General features: G+C 53.4%; 1 protein-coding gene across 1 annotated transcript; it reads left to right on the top strand.

The window, feature by feature from the left end:
* The first annotated feature begins 10,500 nt into the window (after window positions 1-10,500).
* GRHPR (glyoxylate and hydroxypyruvate reductase) lies at window positions 10,501-20,264 on the top strand. Its single transcript, XM_024763028.1, has 9 exons — window positions 10,501-10,628; window positions 12,345-12,475; window positions 12,876-12,948; window positions 13,501-13,617; window positions 14,722-14,810; window positions 16,047-16,151; window positions 16,927-17,062; window positions 18,341-18,471; window positions 19,647-20,264. The coding sequence occupies exons 1-9, from the start codon at window positions 10,546-10,548 to the stop codon at window positions 19,766-19,768; spliced, it is 987 nt and encodes a 328-aa protein (XP_024618796.1). The 5' UTR covers window positions 10,501-10,545; the 3' UTR covers window positions 19,769-20,264.
* The last annotated feature ends 6 nt before the right edge of the window (window positions 20,265-20,270 follow it).

Below are 20,270 nucleotides of genomic sequence, written 5' to 3' on the forward strand. Positions count from 1 at the left end.
CCCCTCCCCACCCCCATCCCTCCTGTGCCCCACTCCTTTTCAGGCTCATTCTGGGAGCACTTCCTGGATAAATCACTTGTACATGAATCCTCAGGTAAGAGCCTGCTTCTGGGGAACCCCTTGTTCAGCTCTGCCATACCCACAGTCCAGTCTGCATATGGCATTGTGCTGCCCCCAACCTCACAGCCGCCCTGGGCCTCCGAGGCTCCATCTATATAAAGGCGGTGCTGGGCTCTGGCCCTGTGTGAGCACTGCTGCTGTTCTTGTCCTGGATCCCTGCTCCCTACCCCGACCCCTTTGCTACAGCTGAACTCAGTCATCAGGAAAAGAGGACTCTTTTGAGAATGAGCAGCTGTTCTCAGCTCACAGAACCAAGTTCTCCGACTGTTACAGTTCATTACTAAACCCCAGCCACGGCCTGAGGATTACAGAAAGGGTTCTGGTAAAAATCCCCAGCGGAAATAGCACGCTCCTGCCGCAGGGAGCCCTGCAGATTGGACTGTGGTAACCTTCTGCTCGTCTCTGCCCAAGCACATTCAGGTGTTTGCATGTCAGTGGGGTCGCAGCATCTGGGCAATGGTGCCTGCTTTCGGATCCACGCGTAGGACTTTCCACAGCTGCTGGGGGAGCTTCGAGGCCAAATTGGCCCATGGGGGGAACCTGAGTCTAGACAGTCTAGCAAGAGGCTTGGACAGGTCACTGCTCTGCTTGGAGCCTGCAGACCCCTCTGCTCTGGTGAGTCCAGCCTCCAGAAAGCCTGTGGGGCAGGTCCTGCTAAGCGTCCCTCCCTTCCCCCCAGCCTGCAGTTCCACACACTCACCCCATCCCTGGGACACACCTCACTGGGAACTGAAACTTGAACACATTATCCAAGGGCCTGGGCTGTCCAAGGGGGCCCAACTGGGCCCTCTGCTAGCCTCTGCGTCCCTCTGTATGGCAGCATCAGCTTCCAGCCATCAGATGCAAACCCAGGCATAGGCCAAGATGAAGGCCGCACTAAGCCTAGCTTGTTGTGCATCATCAAGGGTGTTCTTTTCCCTCTCTGGACCTCAGTTTCCATATCTATATAAAGGGCAAGTAAGAGATCTCTGAGGTCCCTTTACAAATCATTATAGCCATTGTACTCTGTGGCTCAGAGAGGTGAAGGGAGCCCAGACTAGAACCCAGCCATCCTGCCCCTCAGGCCAGGGCTCTAGGACCATGACGGTGAGCAGAGGGAGGCTCCCAGGTCACGAAGCTGTCAGGCCCTGAGACAGTGTGGAGGAAGACACTCAGGCCTCTGGGTGTCTTGGACCCCAGCTCCTAGTTTCCTGCATATGCCCCACCAACATGCACCCCCTTCAAGCACAAACCAGGGGCAAGTACTCCCATCAGGGAGGAGAGAATCAGATGAGCTCAATTCAAATCCAGTTTTGCCCTTTGTCAGCTGTGTGACCTTGGACAAGTCACTTCACCAATCTGTGCCTCAGTTTCCTTATATGTAAAATGGGGGTCCTAAAATCTGCCTCACTGGCCTTTGCAGGGGTTAAATGACCTGGTGCATGTGAAGTGCCTGGCACCGATCAAACACTAAGTGGAAGTTCCTTTTCCTTGGGGCCTCTTCCCCTCCTCCTACGTCATTATCTGGCCTCACCTTCCACTGCCCATCTCAGCTGCTTGTACTTCTCTTCCCTTTGGCACACGCCCACGCTTTCCAGCACCCAGGTCTCTGCTCATGCTGCTCCTACCAGGAATGCCATTCCTCCGTCTCATTCCCACCATTCCCAATCTTATTGCTTTCATTGTTCAGCTCAAATGCCACCTCCTCCAGGAAGACCCTCCTCCAAGGAGCTCTGTGCCAGCAGACAAGAACACAGATAACAGGGGCATCCGAAGGGGCAGTTCTCTGCCCACAGCGGCCTCCTCTACCTCCTGCCTGGGTCAGTCATACATGTAGAGCATTTTTCTCCCCCGCCCTGCAGTACACAAAAGTGCCCACTAGGTGGTGATAGAACGACAAAGTCCCAGCGGGGATGAGCAATAAGAGGGGCCAACCAGGCACCGCCTGCGTCATTCATTCATTTCTTCAACAAATATTTTCTGAACACCTGCCATGTGCAAGATGTAGGACGACAGTGGCAAACAAAGCAACAAAGTCCCTGCTCTCAAGAAGCTTATGTTCTAGTGGCAGAAGGTGAGAGAGAAGAAACACAAAAAATAAGGAAATAAAACAAGAAAAACCAGGACAGAGGTGAAGGCTGTACAGAAAACACCGGGGCCTGCTTGTGTCCAGACCTCTGAGTTAGCATTTCGTCAGTGAACAGCAGGATCTGTAATCAAAGCATCACTTAGGATCTCAGAGTGGCTGAGCTGGAACATTCGCTGGCCCCTTGTTCACAGTGCGCTCTGTGGACAAACAGCATCAGCATCACTTGGGAGCTTACAGGAAATGCAGATTCTCAGGTCTGCCCCAAGTCTACTGAATCAGAATCTGCATTTTAACAAGATCCCCACTGGGCACAGTGCCCAGTACGGGTGGGCACGTTAAAGTGAGAAGCTCTGCTCCAGCCAGGTGCCTGGGGGTGACCCATAGCCGTTGGCCCAATCTGACCACCTATTTTTTTGCGTGATGCCCATGCAAGACTGGCTCTTGCTCAAAAAAAGAAATCTAGGAATTTTATGACACATGAAAATTACATGTTCTTCAAATTTCAATGTCCATACATAAAGTTGTACCGAAACAGACATGCCCGTTCACTTATGTATTGTCTGTGGCTGCTTTCGGGCTATAATGGCAGAGCTGAGTAGTGCAACAGCGACTATATGGCCCATGAAGACTAAAATATTTACTGTCGGGCCCTTTGCAGAAAAAGTTTGCTGATCCCTGCCCTAGTTCAACCTCATTGAATGAGGAATCAGGGCCCAGAGAGGGGCAGTATCTTGTCAAGGCTCATAGGAGCCCTGCTTTTTTTTTTTTTTTTTTTTTTTTTTTAGGAGCCCAGCTTTTATTTCCATGTCCCACTCAAGGTCCTGTTTGCACAGCCTCTGGTTTGGGCAGTTGAATCGCCTTTGCCTTTTCTGGGTTTGGAGTGATAGCCTCATTGGAAAAGGTTTGTAACTGATTTATGATGTAATCAAGACATTGCAATGAAATTTCCATTTCAGATGAAGCTAGTTTGGAGCCCAGAATGAGATGTGGGTACCCACAGAAACTGGGTTCCTTTTACTAGAGCGTGCATGACTGATATTAGCCTTTTCCTGAGAAGGGAGGGGACCCTAGGCTCCTGAAGAAAGGAGAGGGCTTCAGAGGGGTCAGTGTAGGGAGCGGGAAGGAGTCTTTCCTGCTCCTAACCCACCTGCAGAGTGAGGGGTCCTGACCTGTCGGGTGCTCTGAGGCTTTGGGCCAGGCCGGCAGTTGAGACCAATCTCAAGTCACCAAGTATCAATACTTCCCTGCTGTGTCTCCAGTAGGAGTTTAGGGGGCTTGGTGCTGGTGGGGGTGTGGGTACCAATAGGGGGCAGCAGAGAAGACAGTGGTCAAGGCCTGGACTCTGGCTGGGGATGCAGCTCAGAGCAGCTCTCCCCTGCTCAGCCCCATCCACAATTCCCACCGTCCTCATGCTTGAGGGCCAAGCTTAGCCTGCCCCAGCCCCTTCCTGCATGCGCCAGCTGCCCAGAACAGCTTGCAGCTCCCCTTTTGGGCCCATGCTTCCCACCTCAGGACCTTTGCTCCTGCTATAGCCAGCCAGTGACTGTGGTGCCCTCCCTTTGTCTCCCGACTGCCTCCCCACATCCTCCCCACGATTCAGGGCCCAGTGCAAAGTCTGCTCCTAAGAGAAGCTTTCTTTGGCTTCTGCAAAGTTAGTTACTCTGCCTCCTTGCAGCACCTTGAAACTTGAACTTTTCTCAAGATCAGGAACTCCATTTCTCTATCTTTTCTCACCTGCTGAATGGGGAACAGAGGAGATAAGAGCACAACCCACAGTCCTTCATACTTAGATTTAAATATCAGCTCAGCCACTTATTAGCTGTGAGAACTTGGGCAAGTTTCTTAACAATTCTGAGCCTGTTTCCTCATCTGCAAAATGGGAATAATGACGGCACCCACCAGAGAGGGTTGCTGTGAAAATTAAATGAGACAATACATGTAAAGGGTAGCCACGGACGCACAGCTGGCGCTCAGTAAATGTTAGCTCTCATAGCATGTTGGAATAATGTTATTACTAATCATCTGTTGAATGAACAGCCGGGTGGCACATAATTCTGAGAGACTGACCAGCATTTGTGGACACTGCACAGTGCCCAGTACGGGTGGGCACTCTTCTATATGCTGCCTCTTGCAGCCCCTCACTACGGCCCACGAGGCAGCCATACTCTCCCTGCCTCCCAGCCTGCAGCTGTCCCCAGGCTGTTTGATCTTCGGGTGTCTCTGGGATGCATGCCGAGCTGAGTCACTCTATGCCTGAGTGGCTGTGGGGAGGGCTAGGTTACAAGGTCAGCCCCGGGGTGCTACGGTGGGACCCCAGCCCAGAGGAGCAAGGCTGGTCTTTAACCAGGGCTGAGGGGAACAGTGGAGAAGAGAGGGCGGCAGGCCCCCAGGTCAGCTGGTCAGGGCTCAGGAAGACTGTGGGGTTGGCCCAACCCTTAAGGTTCCAGACTCCAGAAGTCTCAGAGATCGGGCAGAAGCCAGATGACCAGAACAGAGGCCCAAGGGCCAAGCAGGCCTAATCCAAGATCCCTGAGCTCTCTGAACCCCCTGATCAAGGACGGGAGGGGTCCAGGGCCTGGAGCAGGGCAGGGGCTGCAGGGGCAAGTGCCACGCTGTGGGGAGCGAAGCCAGAGGGGACAGGGAGACAGGCAGTGCCCAGCATGGACATGGCTGGGCCATTTTCTCCCCCAAAGAGTGAGGGTGCAAGTCAATACCATTCTGTCCACATTTCCTGAGCACCCCCAAGGCCCCGGCCCTGGGCTCAGCGCATACCAACCACCATGACAGGGAATAATTGTCCCCATTCTATGGTTTGGAAACCAAGGATCAAACAGAAGTGCTTTGCCTGATGCCACCAGTTTGTGGCCAAGGCAGATCTTCTGAGCCAGCCTTGTTCTCACAGAGCCTTGGAAATGACATAAGCCACAAGTACCTAACTTTATGCTTCTAAAGAGGCCCTCAGGTGTGTCCTCACCTACCCTCTTGTACGAGGCCACATAACAAATGACCACGAACCTAGCGGCTTCCAACAGCACCCCTTTACTATCTCACAGATGACCAGTCATATGTGACTTGACAGAACAGGAGATCAGGTTTAGAAATAGACCCTAAAAGACCCACATTTAGTATACGACAGTGAGAAAAAGGTGGATTGTTTCATAAAAGGTGTTGAACAACTTGCTATCTTTAAAAATATATGGATCAAAATTTCAGTAAAAAATTAAACCATAAAGGTACCAGGCCTAGAAAGAATGATATTTTAAAAATGAAACCCAATGCGAGAAAGGCTTTTTACATGAAAAAGTGATGTTAAAACATTCTCCCTCCCCCCGAACTCTTCCATACTCTTTCCATCAAGAGGTGGGGTCTCTGTCCTCTCCTGGAATCTGGGCTTAGTGACTGTGGAACCAATAGAATATGGCAGAAGTGATGCACACCATTTCCAGGCTGAGGCCTTAAGAGCCTGAGAGCTTCCCGTTCTGTCTCTTGGAATGGCCCAGGCTCCAGGCTGTGAGGCAGTCCAGGCCACAGGCAGGGGGCCTGTGTAGGTGTCCAGGCCAGCAGCCCAGCAGAGGGCCCAGCTGACGGCCAGCCTTGACAACCAGACACTTGAGTGAGGAAGCCTTCAGCTGCCTGGAACCCAACCACCATCCGACTACACGGCATGAAGGAGCCTGAATGAGACCCTCTTGCCGAGCCCAGCCAACTTCCAGAACCATCAGAGAGAATAGTGGAAGGATTGCTATTGCTTTAAGCCACTACGTTTTGGGATAATTTATTATGCAGCAGTAGATGCACTATGATACACTCTGTATGACAAAACCTAGAAGCCATAAGAATAAAAAATGTCTGCATTAAAAATAATTAACAAAACCACAAGACAAGGGCTTCCCTGGTGGCGCAGTGGTTAAGAATCCGCCTGCCAATGCAGGGGACACGGGTTCGATCCCTGGTCCGGGAAGATCCCACATGCCACAGAGCAACTAAGCCCATGCGCCACAACTACTGAGCCTGCGCTCTGGAGCCCGCGAGCCACAACGACTGCAGCCCGTGTGCCAGAGCCCATGCTCCGCAACAAGAGAAGCCACCGCAGTGAGAAGCCCACACACCGCAATGAAGAGGAGCCCCCGCTTGCCGCAACTAGAGAAAGCCCGCGTGCAGCAACGAAGACCCAACGCAGCCTAAATAAATTTATTTAAAAAAAAACCATATGACAGCAAACTCAGAGAAAGACCATATTTGCGACTCATATTACAAAGGGCTAATTTCCTTATTGTATGAATAGTACCTACAAATCATTAAGACAAAGATGCCCAGCTCATCTGAATAGGCAAAGGATATCCATAGGTTATAGAAGGAAATGGTTCTGAAACGTATGAAAAGTGCTCAACTTGGCTCAAAAGAGAACTGTAAATTAAAATTACAATAAGATATCATTAAAAACAAAAATACACAGGAGAAATAGACGCTTTCATACATTACTGATAGGAGTGTAAATTGAACAACTTCTCTGAAAAGCGTTTTATCAGCATCTATCAAACTTTTACAGTGCACATATTTTTTTTTTTTTTTTTTTTTTGCGGTACGCGGGCCCCCCACCGCTGCGGCCTCTCCCATTGCAGAGCACAGGGTCCGGACGCGCAGGCCCAGCGGCCATGGCTCACAGGCCCAGCCGCTCCGCGGCATGCGGGATCCTCCCAGACCGGGGCACGAACCCCCGTCCCCTGCATCGGCAGGCGGACTCCCAACCACCGCGCCACCAGGGAAGCCCTGCACATATTTTTTGACCCAACAATTCTGCTTCTAGGAATTTATCTTACAGATGTATTTACCCACGCACAAAATGACATTTGTGAAAGGCTCTTTGTTGTGGCATTGTAATAATAAAGATGGGAAACATCCTAAATGTCCATTAGTAGGGGACTGTTCATCATTTGTGGTTCACTCCTACAGTGAAATACTCTGCATCCATAAAAAGAAAGAGGCACCTCTGTGTGTAAGGATGTGCAGTGATCTCCAGGATACACTGTTGAGTGAAAAAAAATGGGGTGATGCAGAGTGTATATGCTACCATTTATGTGAAAACTATATGCATATTATTATATATATTAAACATCTCTGGAAAGATGTGACTGCTTCTGCGGAGAGGATCTGAGTGGTGGGGGGCAGGGTAGGAGTGGTGATTTTCACCTTATACCCTTGTGTACCTTTGGGAATTTGTATCTTGTACATTTATTATCTATTCCAAAACTAAAAAAAATACTTATTTAAAAATAGTACTTGAATAACTGGTTAACCATTTGGAAAAACATTAAGGAGAACCCCCCACCTCAAACTGTATATACAAAATGTTCCAAATAGATTCAAGATTTAAATGCAAAAGAGAATTTATAACAGTCCTACAGAAACTTCCTTTCTTACTGTCATTTTGAATTTTTGCATGTTCCAAATTTCCATCCCCCTGCTGGAGCTGTGGCCCTGACCCTCAGTCAGTCACCCAGGGGTCTCCCAGGCTGCCATTGCCTGGAACTTACTAAGAGCTCCATAAATCTCAGCTGCTTATTGATTTGTTTTACCAGTGAAGCCCAGGTCAGGCCTCTGATCCCTCTCCAGTTTGGATCCTTCCTCTCCCAACCACTTCACCTGATCCTCCTCAAGGGCTCTCAGCTGGCTCCATCCTCTGGCTCCATGGCCACCATCTAGTAGCACTATTGAGCACCATCTGGGTGCTTTGCCTTGGGGGAGGGGGCCCATTGATGTGTCACACCCCCTCCTGCCCCTGGTGGACAGACTTGCCCAGTGTCCTTGCCTGTCCTTGTGTGGGGGAGGAGCTGGGCCCAGGTGTCACCACTGATTAACAGGATGGAGCCACTGGGCTGTGCTGTCCCCAGAAGCCCTGGCCTGGGGACAGAAAAACACCTTGTTGTGTCAATAGTTGAGGTATTTCAGAAATCGTCCCCAAGGTGTCCTAGCAGTGCAGATAGCGGTCTGTGGGTAAGACATTTATTAATGTGTTACTTACAGGGAGAGATGGCAGGACAGAGCACTGGCCAGGGACCCAGGTGGCCCAAAGAGCCAGCTCTGGCCCCTCCAGCGACTTGCTGTGTGACCCCAGGCTGGAGATGTCACGTCTCTGTGCCTGTCTCTCTTTCCTAGCTGGGCCTTGATGGGGCAGAATGGATTCAGATAAAATCCTCAGAGAAGAGACCACCAGGTAGGGCTTTTGCCTTCTAGGTCCTCCCAAGCCTGGGAGCAAGTACCTGAACAGGCTCTGGCAGAGATGAAGCCGGCAGAGCTCAGGGACAGGTCTGGGCCCCTCCCACTTGTACTGAGTCTTGCTTCAGCATCTGCGTCTCTGACCAGCTGCTATCCCTGGGGTATGTGTTTCCTTGGATGTGTTACTATTTATCAAGCACCTACGATGTGTGTTACCTTGTATGGTTAGTCCATTCAAGATGGCTGTTCTGTTGCTCTCTGTATATCCCCTGCTCTACTAGTCCCTGCTTCACTCACATGACTATCCAATCCTCTTAATTACAGGGCTTAACTAGTCCCTGGTAACTGATGAGCCCACCTGACATCAATTCCCCCTATAAATGGTAGCCTCCCTCTCCCTCGGGCAGTAAAGACTGCTGCCATATCCTGCCCGCCATCTGCACGGTGGGGTGTTGCTCCAGGACCCTTTGTGTACGATCCCTGTCCAATAAGCCACTGATGTCTTCGTCACTGTCTCCAGGCTCTTTCTTGGGTCTCGAGGCTGGACAACTACAAGGCTTGCAGGCCTGCAGGGTGCAGCCCAACATACCTGCTGTTGTAAGTACTATATATAGTCATCCTCTCAACAAGCTGTGAGGGAGGTATCACTATTGTCCCCATTTTACAGATGAGGAAACTGAGGCATGCAGAAGTTTAACAACTTGTCCTTAGTGGGTGGCAGAGCTGTGATTTAAACCCAGGCAGTCTGGCTCCTGAGCCTGAACTCCTCAACTCTTTCCTTCATGGCCTTGGTGCTTGGTAAATACCTAACATGGCCCAGGGCCCATGCAAATGTTGCTTGCTTAATAATCACAACAACCCTTAAAGGTAAGTTCTAATAACCCCATCCTGTAGCTGAAGAAACTGAGGCTTAGGAAGAGGATGTGAACCGACCAAGATCACACAGCTTGTTAAGTGGCAGAGCTGGGATTCAGACCCAGTCCACCTGACTGCAAACCCGGGCTCTGACCATGACCCCATGACCCCACATGTCTCTAGCATCTTGGCCCTGGCCCTATGCATGACCTGCCTCCAGCCGGTCAGCAAGTGTTCAGCAAACTGGGTGGCCCACAACCAATCAAACTCCCTCTCACAACTGTGGGCTTCCTATGGGGAACTGCACCAAGTATTAAAGAGGTCATTCTGGGATTCAGACCGCCCTCATCCAGGCTCCTCTGTATGCACAATAGGCCAGGCTCAGAGCTCAGTCTGTGTGACCAAAGACCCCTGCCTGGAACAGTGTGACCATGAAGAGACAGACCTAGAGAAGATGGTCAATGCACTCAGGCCCTGGGAATGGGGATGGTCCTTGACTGCAGCCCCCTCCCCCAGCACAGTAGGCACCTTTACAGGCATCCACACACATTCACACAGGACTCTCTCCTGGATGCCCTTTTACCCAACGCAACCCCCAAGTCACGCCTGCCGGTCCTGATGCTCTGGGGCAGTGGGTACTCAGAGGTAGCAGGCCAAGGATACGAGCCTGGCACCAGCCCCAGAACCAGTCTGTTTCATTAAGGCTTGATCTCTCTCTCACACACACACACACACACACACACACACACACACACACATACAAGGCGTACACGCGGAGCCCCAGTTACCCCCACACAGACACACCGTCAGTGCCACTAGCTCACTGCACAGCTGGGGCCCCACAGTAGGCACCTTTACAGGCATCCACACACATTCACACAGGACTCTCTCCTGGATGCCCTTTTACCCAACGCAACCCCCAAGTCACGCCTGCCGGTCCTGATGCTCTGGGGCAGTGGGTACTCAGAGGTAGCAGGCCAAGGATACGAGCCTGGCACCAGCCCCAGAACCAGTCTGTTTCATTAAGGCTTGATCTCTCTCTCACACACACACACACACACACACACACACACACACACACGTACAAGGCGTACACGCGGAGCCCCAGTTACCCCCACACAGACACACCGTCAGTGCCACTAGCTCACTGCACAGCTGGAACCCCACACGCCCCCACTCTGCCCCCGCCCCTCCTGCTCCGGGCCCGGCCCTCCCGAGGACCCGCCCCCTTCCCAGACTGCTTCCGCCCGCGGGGTCCGGCTCAGTATCCGGCGGCTGGAAGGTGAATGAGGCCTGTGCGACTTATGAAGGTGTTTGTGACGCGCAGGATCCCCCCCGAGGGCAGCGCCGCGCTCGCCCGGGCCGCAGAGTAAGAGCCCCGCGCCCCTGCAGCGCTCCGCGCGCCGAGTCCCCGCCCTCCGGGCGCGAGTTCTGCGGGTGGCGTCGCGGGAAGGGGCTGCAGAGCCCCAGGCGCCGCACCGGGACCTCGGGCACCCAGTACGCTGGCTGACTCAGCGTCTCCGGGCGGGTCGGGGTAGGCCTCCCGAGGCCCAGTTAGTTATTTTTGGTGGGGCGGACGGCTCGGTCCGTGGCGTCAAATCCGGGATCCTGCGCTTGGGCCTTGGCCGAACTTTCCAACCTGTGCCTGGCCAGGACTGTCTTGGAGTTTGGGGAAGCTTAGAGAAAGTTCTCTGGGGCCCAGCTTTCTCCAGGCCCGTTACAGTGATGCTGGGACCCGCAGCTCCCCTGGCCCTTGCAGTGTGGGTGGGGGAAACGGCTGGAGCCCTCCCCAGCCATGGCCCTGGGGAGAGGGAAGACAGCCCATGACTCAAGGGACAGGCTGTTAATCTTTTACCCTCTGTGGTCACTTGGCCAGGTCAGGGACCTTAGCAGTCACTGGATTACCTGGTCCCTTTGGACAGTTGGCAGGGGGCCTCTGGTAGCATTTCTTAAATTGAACCCTGCAGGTCAGCTTTGCCAGGTGCTTCATATACGTAAACTCTTAATCCTTCAGTACTGTGAAGTCGGTACAGTAATTCCCACTTTACAGAGAAAACTGGGTCAGGTTAAGTACCTTCCCCAATGACTGTGTGTGGCACAGCTGGGATGTGAACTTTGCTCTGTCAGCTGCAGTCTGAGCCCTGCATTATGCAGGTTTGCACTGCCCATATCAGGCAGGGAGAAGGTGGAACCCAGCCTCAGAGACCAGTGCAAGGGGAAAGAGATTTGTTCATTTCATTCAATGCAATGAAACCTTTGCTGAGGACTTGCCATGTACCAAGCATTGAGGGGGGAAGAGGGGAGGGCAAAAACAACAAGGGCACTAATGGCGGCAGCTCACACTGCTATAGCGCTGTGCCACCATCAAAGGAGGGTGAAAGGAAGCCTGTGCCTGGGGCTTAGGCGTGGAGGTGCTGAAGCGGGGAATTCTGGGAAGTGCCAGCAGCTCTGTGTCTTGCGCATGTAGATGCTCCGTACGTGTTGGCTGCACAGAATTAAATGTCAAGGGCTGGGAGGTTGGGCAGCACCACGGGGAAACATGCCCCGTGCCCACCGGCCACCATGGAAGTGCCCCCTGAAACTCCTCCATGTTGAACTGCTTTGATCTTGTCCAAGTACAAAGTCAAGAACAAGAGTTTTTCATTTCATGGACTCATAGGAGAGGATGTGCAACTGGACAGGGAAATCAAGCCCCATCTGATTTCCCCCCACTGGCCTTCCCAACAATAGGCAGCCCAGGCCCGGGAGCTCACTACCTGTGCGGCCTCCTGTAGGGGTAAGAAAGCGCTTCCTTGTGTTGAGCTGAGAGCCGTCCCCGTGACTTTCTCCTTTCACTTTAGGCCCCTTTCGGTCCTTGTCAGAGAGCTGTGGTCTGTGACAGCCCTTCACCCTCAGGACAGTTCTGAGGCCACCCACGCCTGACCTTGACTCGCCTCAGCCAGCCCCAGGCAGCTTGAGGCCAGAGCAAGCAGAAGACAATGTTTCCCACTCTGAGAGGGGTCTGCAGGGGGCTGGAGGGGCTTTGGGGGCCCGGGGACACCTGCGGGGCTCCCGCACTTCTGAGCGGTCTTTCCTTTGCCTTCAGCTGTGAGGTGGAGCAGTGGGATTCCGATGAGCCCATCCCCAGCAAGGACCTGGAACGGGGCGTGGCCGGGGCCCATGGCCTGCTCTGCCTCCTCTCTGACCGCATAGACAAGAAGCTCCTGGACGCCGCAGGTGTGTGCACTGGGCAGGCCCGGGGAGGGTCCCAAGAGTGTCTTGGCCCTGGTGGACGTATCAGCCTGCTGCTGCTGGTTCCCGAGCGGGTCTTCAGTGACCTCTCTGAGCTCTGAGGGCATTCACTACAGACCTGGGCCAGAGGGAGCAGTTGTGTGCAGTTCCAAATGGCACACACTTTGCCCCTCTCTCCTGGTGGTGAGTCCCCAGAGGGAGGCCTTAGGAGGGCAAAGACCATGGTGTGGAGGAGAGCCAGGGCCCCAGGCCCTCGTCCAGCTCTGCTCAGCCTTGCTTTATGACCTTGAGCAGGGCCCTGCCTTTTCTGGACCTGTCTATAGTATGTAGGAGGGCCTTGAATCCCCTGAGGAAAGATACAAACAATGCTTTTTCTGCCCAACAGGAGCCAATCTCAAAGTCATCAGCACAATGTCCGTGGGTGTCGACCACTTGGCTTTGGATGAAATCAAGAAGCGGTAAATGCAGCTTGGGCTCTGGAAGCAGGGCCTGGAGTGAGGGGTGACTACCAGAGAGGGAAAAAGAGGAGCTGAGTATTTTTTTCTTCATATTCTTTGACCATTCAGTGAAAATGTAAGGTAGCTGATAATAAAATCTGCTCATGTGTGCACACATCAGTTAAGGTAAGGCCGAGCAGTCAGAAGCAGTGGGTAACAGTATCCAGGTGACACCCTTTCACATTCATTCTTTTTTTTGACCCCCACAACAACCCCTTCAAGTAGAAAAGGCAAGTATTATTATTTCCCTCTTTAGATGAGGAAGTTCAGAAAAGTTAAGTAGTTACTGGCTCCAGACTTTGGACCCCAATCTTCCATCTTATATCCTTCTCAAAATGGGAGATAATCAAGATGGGAATGAGGGCTGGCCATTCCTGAGTGCTCACTTACAGCTCTGAGCTTCCTGACAGGCAGCGCAAAGAGTGAACAAAGCTGTATCACGGCAATGTCCCAGCAGTAGAAATTGGTGAAGGTGCTTGAGGCCAGTGTTACCACCAAATCTTTGATTCGTAGTGGGATCCGTGTGGGCTACACCCCAGATGTCCTGACAGATGCCACGGCCGAACTCGCCGTCTCCCTGCTGCTCACCACCTGTCGCCGGTTGCCTGAGGCCATCGAGGAGGTGAAGAAGTGAGTGAACACTTGGCAGGGAAGTCGACTCTGCTCAGCAGCTGGTACTTGAGCACCCGGTGTCACCCTGGACCAGAGGTGATCCTGTCCCCGGCTGTGCCCCAACTAATGAGGGGGGACAGACTCAGGCACAATACTGCAATGCACAGCAGAGCTGAAATAAACAGGGTGTGAAGGGAAATTGTGGGGGAGGAGCGTGGATCAGGGAAGGCTGCGTGGAAGTGGTAGCCGGTGGGCGTCCTCCTGAGCCCTTAGAGGGCCCTGTGCACCATCATGTGGGAATCCAAAAGTCTCTGGAAACTGAAGGTTGTTTCATTTCGCTGCAGATACACCAATGTGCTTGATACTTGTCCACCCAGCAGCTTGATACGGGTGCTACCCCAGATGCTGTTGAGGGTGTTATGTAGAATATAGCATATGTACCTTAACACCTTCCTAAAATCTGAAAATTTAAAAATTCTGGCCTGAGGGTTTCAGATCAGAGATGTGGGTCTGTACATCCAGAGTTGGGAAACGTACTCCAGGTGCGGGGACTGGCTCGAGCAAAGGCCAGGAGGCGTGCAGATGCAGGCTCTCAGAGAATGTGTACTGGGAGAGGGGATTTGAGGTGGGGATGTGGCAGGGACAGAGGCTGCATGGGGCTGACTAGACACTCTCACCCTTCTGTCGAGGGGGTTGGTCCCTTCATTGGAGGTGACTGAAGACAGGCTCTGTTCCCCTGTCCACCCAAGGCAAAGGGGTGGGCCTGTGGCTTCCCTGGAGTGCCAAGAATACTGCTTTGGGAATCCTACATCCTGCTGCTCTTCCCTGGCTGTGTGACCTCACATAGATTGCCCTTTCTTGTCTCAGTTTTCCCGTCTGCAAAATGGGGGGAGAACCTGTAAGGCCCCTTCCAGCCTCCGGACTCTGTGTCCCCAGTGGCTTTAAAGGAAGAGTCAGTCACGCTGCTTATCGGCAACACCCAGTGGCTGTAGGGGTAACGCATGCTCCTCTCAATCCTTGACTGGAGGGCTGGGCCTGTCCCTTGCACCACGGGGTCTGCGCAGCGGCCCTCATCTTTGCCTGAGACCAGAGCCTCTAACCCGTCCCTCTCTCTCCCTGCAGCGGCGGCTGGACCTCGTGGAAGCCCCTGTGGATGTGTGGCTACGGCCTCACACAGAGCACCGTTGGCATCATTGGGCTGGGGCGCATAGGTGAGGCTCCCATCTACCCAGATTGGCACCCTGGCTCTCACGTCTTGGTTTGAGTCTCTGGCACCCGTGTCCAGATGCTGACAATCCTTCTTTGGAAAGAGTCACCGTACCTGGGTGCAGTAGGGATACCTCTAGCGAGAAGACACAGCATTGTAAAACACAGGCCAAAAAATAAAATAAGGAGTTCCTTAAGAACTCATCAGATGATAGAAGCAAGTTGTAAGAGCCAGGGTTCTTTTTTTTTTTTTTTTTTTTTTTTTTTTTGGACACTGCTGCACGAACCCGTGTCCCCTGCATCGGCAGGCGGACTCTCAACCACTGCGCCACCAGGGAAGCCCAGAGCCAGGGTTCTTTATGACTATAGCTGCATACAGGACAGATGAAAGCGATGATGGCTGCAGGGTCGGGACTTTTAGGAGGGGTTTACTGTGGGAGAGCCCACGCTGCCCCAGGCCTGGGTTCTGGAAGGCATCTGACTCCTAAAGCCTTAATTCAGGAACCAGAGGGTCCAGCGGACAGAGCTTACCTGTGATTCTGAGGCGGGGCAGAGCTACTTTTCTTCCAGCGGCCCCCAGCGCTGGAGAAGCCTGCCATAGGCCGGTGGCTCTCTGGCACCCTGCCTGGTGCAGAGGTGAGGGTGAGGACGGGAGGGGTGCATAAATTGTCCGGCCAGCTAGCAGCCCTGCCTCCCACACTAGAGGGCTGCTTGGAAGAAGCCAGCAGCTTTGGGACGTGCTCTGCGTCTGAAAATCCAGCTGCCCAAGCCCGTCCCGGCAGTGTGTGTGCAAAGGGTCAGGGTCGGGGTGAGTCGGCAGTTGGGCAGCGCCACCAGAAAGTCGGGTGGGGTCTGTTGGTGCACCACCAGAAGCAGAGGGTCCAGAAGGAGGAAGGGGACCGTGTGCTCAGACCTCTGCTGGGCTGCCAGATCCAGTGCTCAGGGAAGGCTAGTAGATGGCCCTCAAGATGGCCAGCACCGTGTGAGGACGGTACGTCAGTCACAGCCACACAGGAGCTGTGGTGCTGCCTTCAGATCCCTGAAGGACTATCACACGGACCCCTGAGGGCAGTGTGGGCTGGCAGGGGGCTGGGTACAGTGTGGCAGGAGTGGTTAATGTTGGGAAGGGCCTCCCCACCCCCACCCTTCCCCCAGGGGCTCCCGCTCTCTGGAGCTGCTGGGCGCTGCCCTGCCCTCTGAGGGACTGGGAACAAGCGCTGACTCTGACTCCTTGCCTCCAGGCCAGGCCATTGCTCGGTGTCTGAAACCATTTGGTGTCCAGAGATTGCTTTACACAGGGCGCCAGCCCAGGCCTCAGGAAGCAGAGGAACTCCAGGCAGAGTTTGGTAAGTAAAACCTCGATTTCCACAGGAACCCCACCTGTGCTCGGCTGGATGGTTCTCCGTGTTTGCTGTAACGGCAGCACTTTGGGGCAGGCTGCAGGAGCTCCGTGGTGTCTGTGGTGTGCCTTAGGTGTTGTCTGACCTCCCTGCCCCTGCACGCAGAGGCCCATTCAGGGAGCAAAGGGCCTCACCCAGGCCACACAGTGAGTACCCTCAAATGCCAGAGGGACTCCAAGTCTCCTGTCTTGCAGGGTCTTTTATCACCATTGTCCATGTACAAACAGAGCAGCAGGGATGGTGACACATATAAGGAATTGCTGGGAACTTGCACGCAGTTTTCTTAATAAACTGGTGAGCGCTTACCCGCCAGCCTTGTGTCCGGGTGGATCCAGCTCCCTGGCAGGCGCACAGCGTGTTGAGCGGCGGGGGCAGGCTGGATTTCAGCCACTCCACCCACTTGGCACATTGGGCCTTGAAGGTGGTGAAAGCCAGAGTGGTCCAGATCCCATTGTGTGACCTTGAATAAGCTCCTGCCCCTGTCTGGCCTCAGTTCCCCACCTTTAGAGCAGGGGGCTGGCTGAATGATGTAACACACCAGGATCCCACGAGTGTCTGTTGACTTTGTGTGGTTATTAGAGTTCTCCACGTAGAGACAAGACCTTCAGGAAGCATCTTGGGAGTTTCCATTATGGACGGAGGGAGGAATGGTCAAGGTTCCCACCCTCTTGCTGTCTCTAACCTGGGACACAGCACCTGATGGAGCCCTGCCCTCCCCCAGTGTCCACCCAGCAGCTGGCCGCTGAGTCTGATTTCATCGTCGTGGCCTGCTCCTTAACACCTGCAACCAGGGGGCTCTGCAACAAGGACTTCTTCCAGCAGATGAAGAAAACGGCCGTGTTTGTCAACATCAGCAGGTATCCTGGGTCACCAGGCAAGCCTAGAGAGGGGCTGTCCCTGTTGCTGTGACCTGAGGTTTTTCTTCCCCATGGGCTGTCAGTGAGACTCAGGCTGAGCTTACTGCCCTTGATAAACCAATCAACCAGACAACTCAGAAATACAGTAAAGGCCCCAGAGCATGTCCCAGGTGCTCAGAGCAGGGCCTGGCCTGTCTGGTTCCCAGCAGTACCCTTGGCCTTGCTCAGGAAGTGAAGGCACCGTGGCAGCAAGTTACCAGGTAACCCTGTACCTCTAACCACAAAGGGGTGGCCTTAATGTTCTTTCCAGCCCTTTGGAGGCCGACCTTCATGGTGCTGAGCCTGGGTCTGTCTGTGTGAGTCAATGACAGCTTGAACCCTCATGCTCCTGGGCAGACAGACCCAAAACCCAGGTTGTCTTGGGTCCTCAGAATGTCCCCAGGGTGCCTTTAGGCCACTGAACATGTTATGGGGGCAGACCTTCCCTCTCTGCCACTCCAACCCCTTCTTAGCTAGTGCCCTTTGAACCCACTTAAATCAATTTGGAGGCAAAGATGGGCAATGGGAGGGGACTTCAAGGGCTCATCCACCCCAGAGGTGCCTGTAGTTACTGACGTTTAGCTGCAAAGGGGGTGCCTTTGGGGTGGAGTGAACATGCAGGAACACAGGGCTCGCACTGATGCCAACAGTGTCGTTGCTTCCGTCATGTACCCAGTACTTCAGGGCACTGGGTTATTGCTGCACGAGTACCGTTGAGTGCACGATGTGAAGTCTTTAGCAAACCAGATCTCTACTCCAGTGGTTCATTGATGGGAAGGATGTCTGCTCACTTGGATGGATGTAGTTGGGTGTATCCTCAGGTCTCTGCCTGCAGTTGGGCAGCTGCCTGACACTTGCTGCAGTGCTTGTCAGCCGGTGGTCAGGATCCCAACACACATGCAGGCTCTGGGTCCCGTTCATGTAGTGGTGCGTGTAAGTAAGCTTTGATCCTCCTAGCACTCCTGGGAGTTAGGTAGTATTCTCCCTATCATACAGAGGAGGACCCTGAGGCACAGAGAATTTGAGACACTTGCCCAAGGTCACACAGCTCGAAAGTGGCAGGCTGGGGTTCTCTGTATTACTGTACAAACTATAAATAAGTATACTATAAGGCTTACTGCTTTGAAAGTTAGTGCCAAGTGCCAGGTTGATGGGAAAATTCATTCTCTGGGTGGTTCTGCCCTAAAGGCGACCTGGGTAGAGGGAGCTTTGGGGCACCCACATCACTGTCATTCTCAGGGGAGAAGTGGTGGACCAGGACGACCTGTACCAGGCCCTGGCCAGTGGTCAGATTGCAGCTGCTGGACTGGATGTGACAACCCCGGAACCACTGCCTACAAACCACCCTCTCCTGACCCTGAAAAACTGCGGTAAGAACTGCGCTTTACCAGCAACACTTCACCCGGCCCTGGTTCCTTCCCACCACGGCTTGTGAAGCCGGCTTGCAGTTCTCCCAACACTCGGGTTAAGCACCGTGCCCCCAGAGACACAAGCCACAGCCGCCAGAGGTGGGAGTCGCAGCTCTAAACGCCCTTTCTCAGGCTAAGTTTTAAGTCATACCCTTTTCCCTGTCCCCTAGCCCCCAGGGAGGTAGATGCGTCTGGCATCTCATCCCGTGACACCTTAGTGCAGTGGTTCTCAAACTTTTTTGTTCATCGGTCACCTGGAGGGACTGATCAAACACACGGTGCCGGGCCCCCCCATGCTTCTGCCTCAGGGATGAGGCCTGAGAATGTGCTCCTAATGTCTCCCACGCTGCTGCTGCCCGTTGGCCGGGGAGCACTGTGAGAACCACTTACTTAGCATTCCTCTTTAGACTCCTCAGTTACCGCTAACAGTTCTTTATATTACGGTCTCTCTGTTCAGCTAGCTGACGTGGTTTCTGCCTCCAGACTAATATATAACCGAGTGGAAGGGGCCTCAGGTTGTCTGGGCCAGTCCCTGTCCTTTACTTACATTCTGGAAGGGAAAACCAAAGAGAAAGGCCGTAGCTGCCTTCCCCACAGTGAATGCTCCCATTATTGGAGCCCTTGGAAGCTCTACCATCCCCGCCCCCGTGCCCGTCTGAGAGGAACACTGGCTGTGATGGCCAGGCTGTTGCCCGGAGCTGGGAAATCTCCCATCCCCCCAAGCCCTGGGCCTTTAGCTCGGTGCCCTGGGTACTGCTTTTGAAAGGTGTGCTTTAGGGACGAGTGACCTCACTTGTTCTGCAGTGGGGCCAGAAGCAGCTGTGCTGTCCAGCCTTTCATCTAGTTATTTCGGGAGATCAGAAGCCCAGGGCGTCACCTAGTTTCACCATCTGATATTTGAAGGGCTGCGTCTAGACAGGCTCCAAGACTCCTTCTAGCCCTGACATTCTTGTGTTCAGGATACGTAATTCTTGTCACCCTTGCATCTGGGTTTCGGTAGCCCTGGGGAAATAGAGTGCTTAGTGAGAGGAGGGAAGGCAAATCTTTTTATTGGCACATCCTAGCCATGAAAAAAGGGCCCGAGTTAAGGCTCCTGAATCACCCTCCTCATTTCCCTTTCTTCCTCTCCTTTCCAGTGATCCTGCCCCACATTGGCAGTGCCACCCATAGAACCCGAAACACCATGTCCTTGTTGGCAGCTAACAACTTGCTGGCTGGCCTGAGAGGGGAGCCGATGCCCAGTGAACTCAAGCTGTAGCCACACGGGAGACACTGAGGCTAGGAGGCAAACGGCCCCGGGATTCTGTCAGATGCGCCCAGGCTTGATTGGACCCACAGGATGGGAGCCAAAGAAAAAAGTCTGATGTGTACTGATTCTATGGAGGGAAGACTGGTGCTCATGGATGTGCTCCCACTTTTGTGGTTGGAAGCATCTGAGCCCAAAGTGTGTAATTCTATTAAATAATTCTCTGAGAGACCGCCTGGGCGTGTAACTGGGAGACGCTGAGGACAAGAGCATCTGCTTACATTTTCTAAATCAGAGCCTCTAGTGACCGCAGGTTCTGCTTCCCACCCCCATCCCCACGCATTTTAATTGTTAGACCCTGTCCAAACCACCTTACCCCTCATCCTCTGCTAAAATGCCTTCAAGTGTCCCTCACTGAGGACAGAACAACCACAGCCCAGTGGTGACCGTGGCAACTGGACCTGCTCCCTAGACCATCGGACAAATTAAACACACATGGCAAAAAGAACTAGGT

This window comes from Neophocaena asiaeorientalis, unplaced genomic scaffold (assembly GCF_003031525.2).
Source record: "Neophocaena asiaeorientalis asiaeorientalis breed wild unplaced genomic scaffold, Neophocaena_asiaeorientalis_V1.1 scaffold449, whole genome shotgun sequence".
Taxonomy (NCBI): domain Eukaryota; kingdom Metazoa; phylum Chordata; class Mammalia; order Artiodactyla; family Phocoenidae; genus Neophocaena; species Neophocaena asiaeorientalis.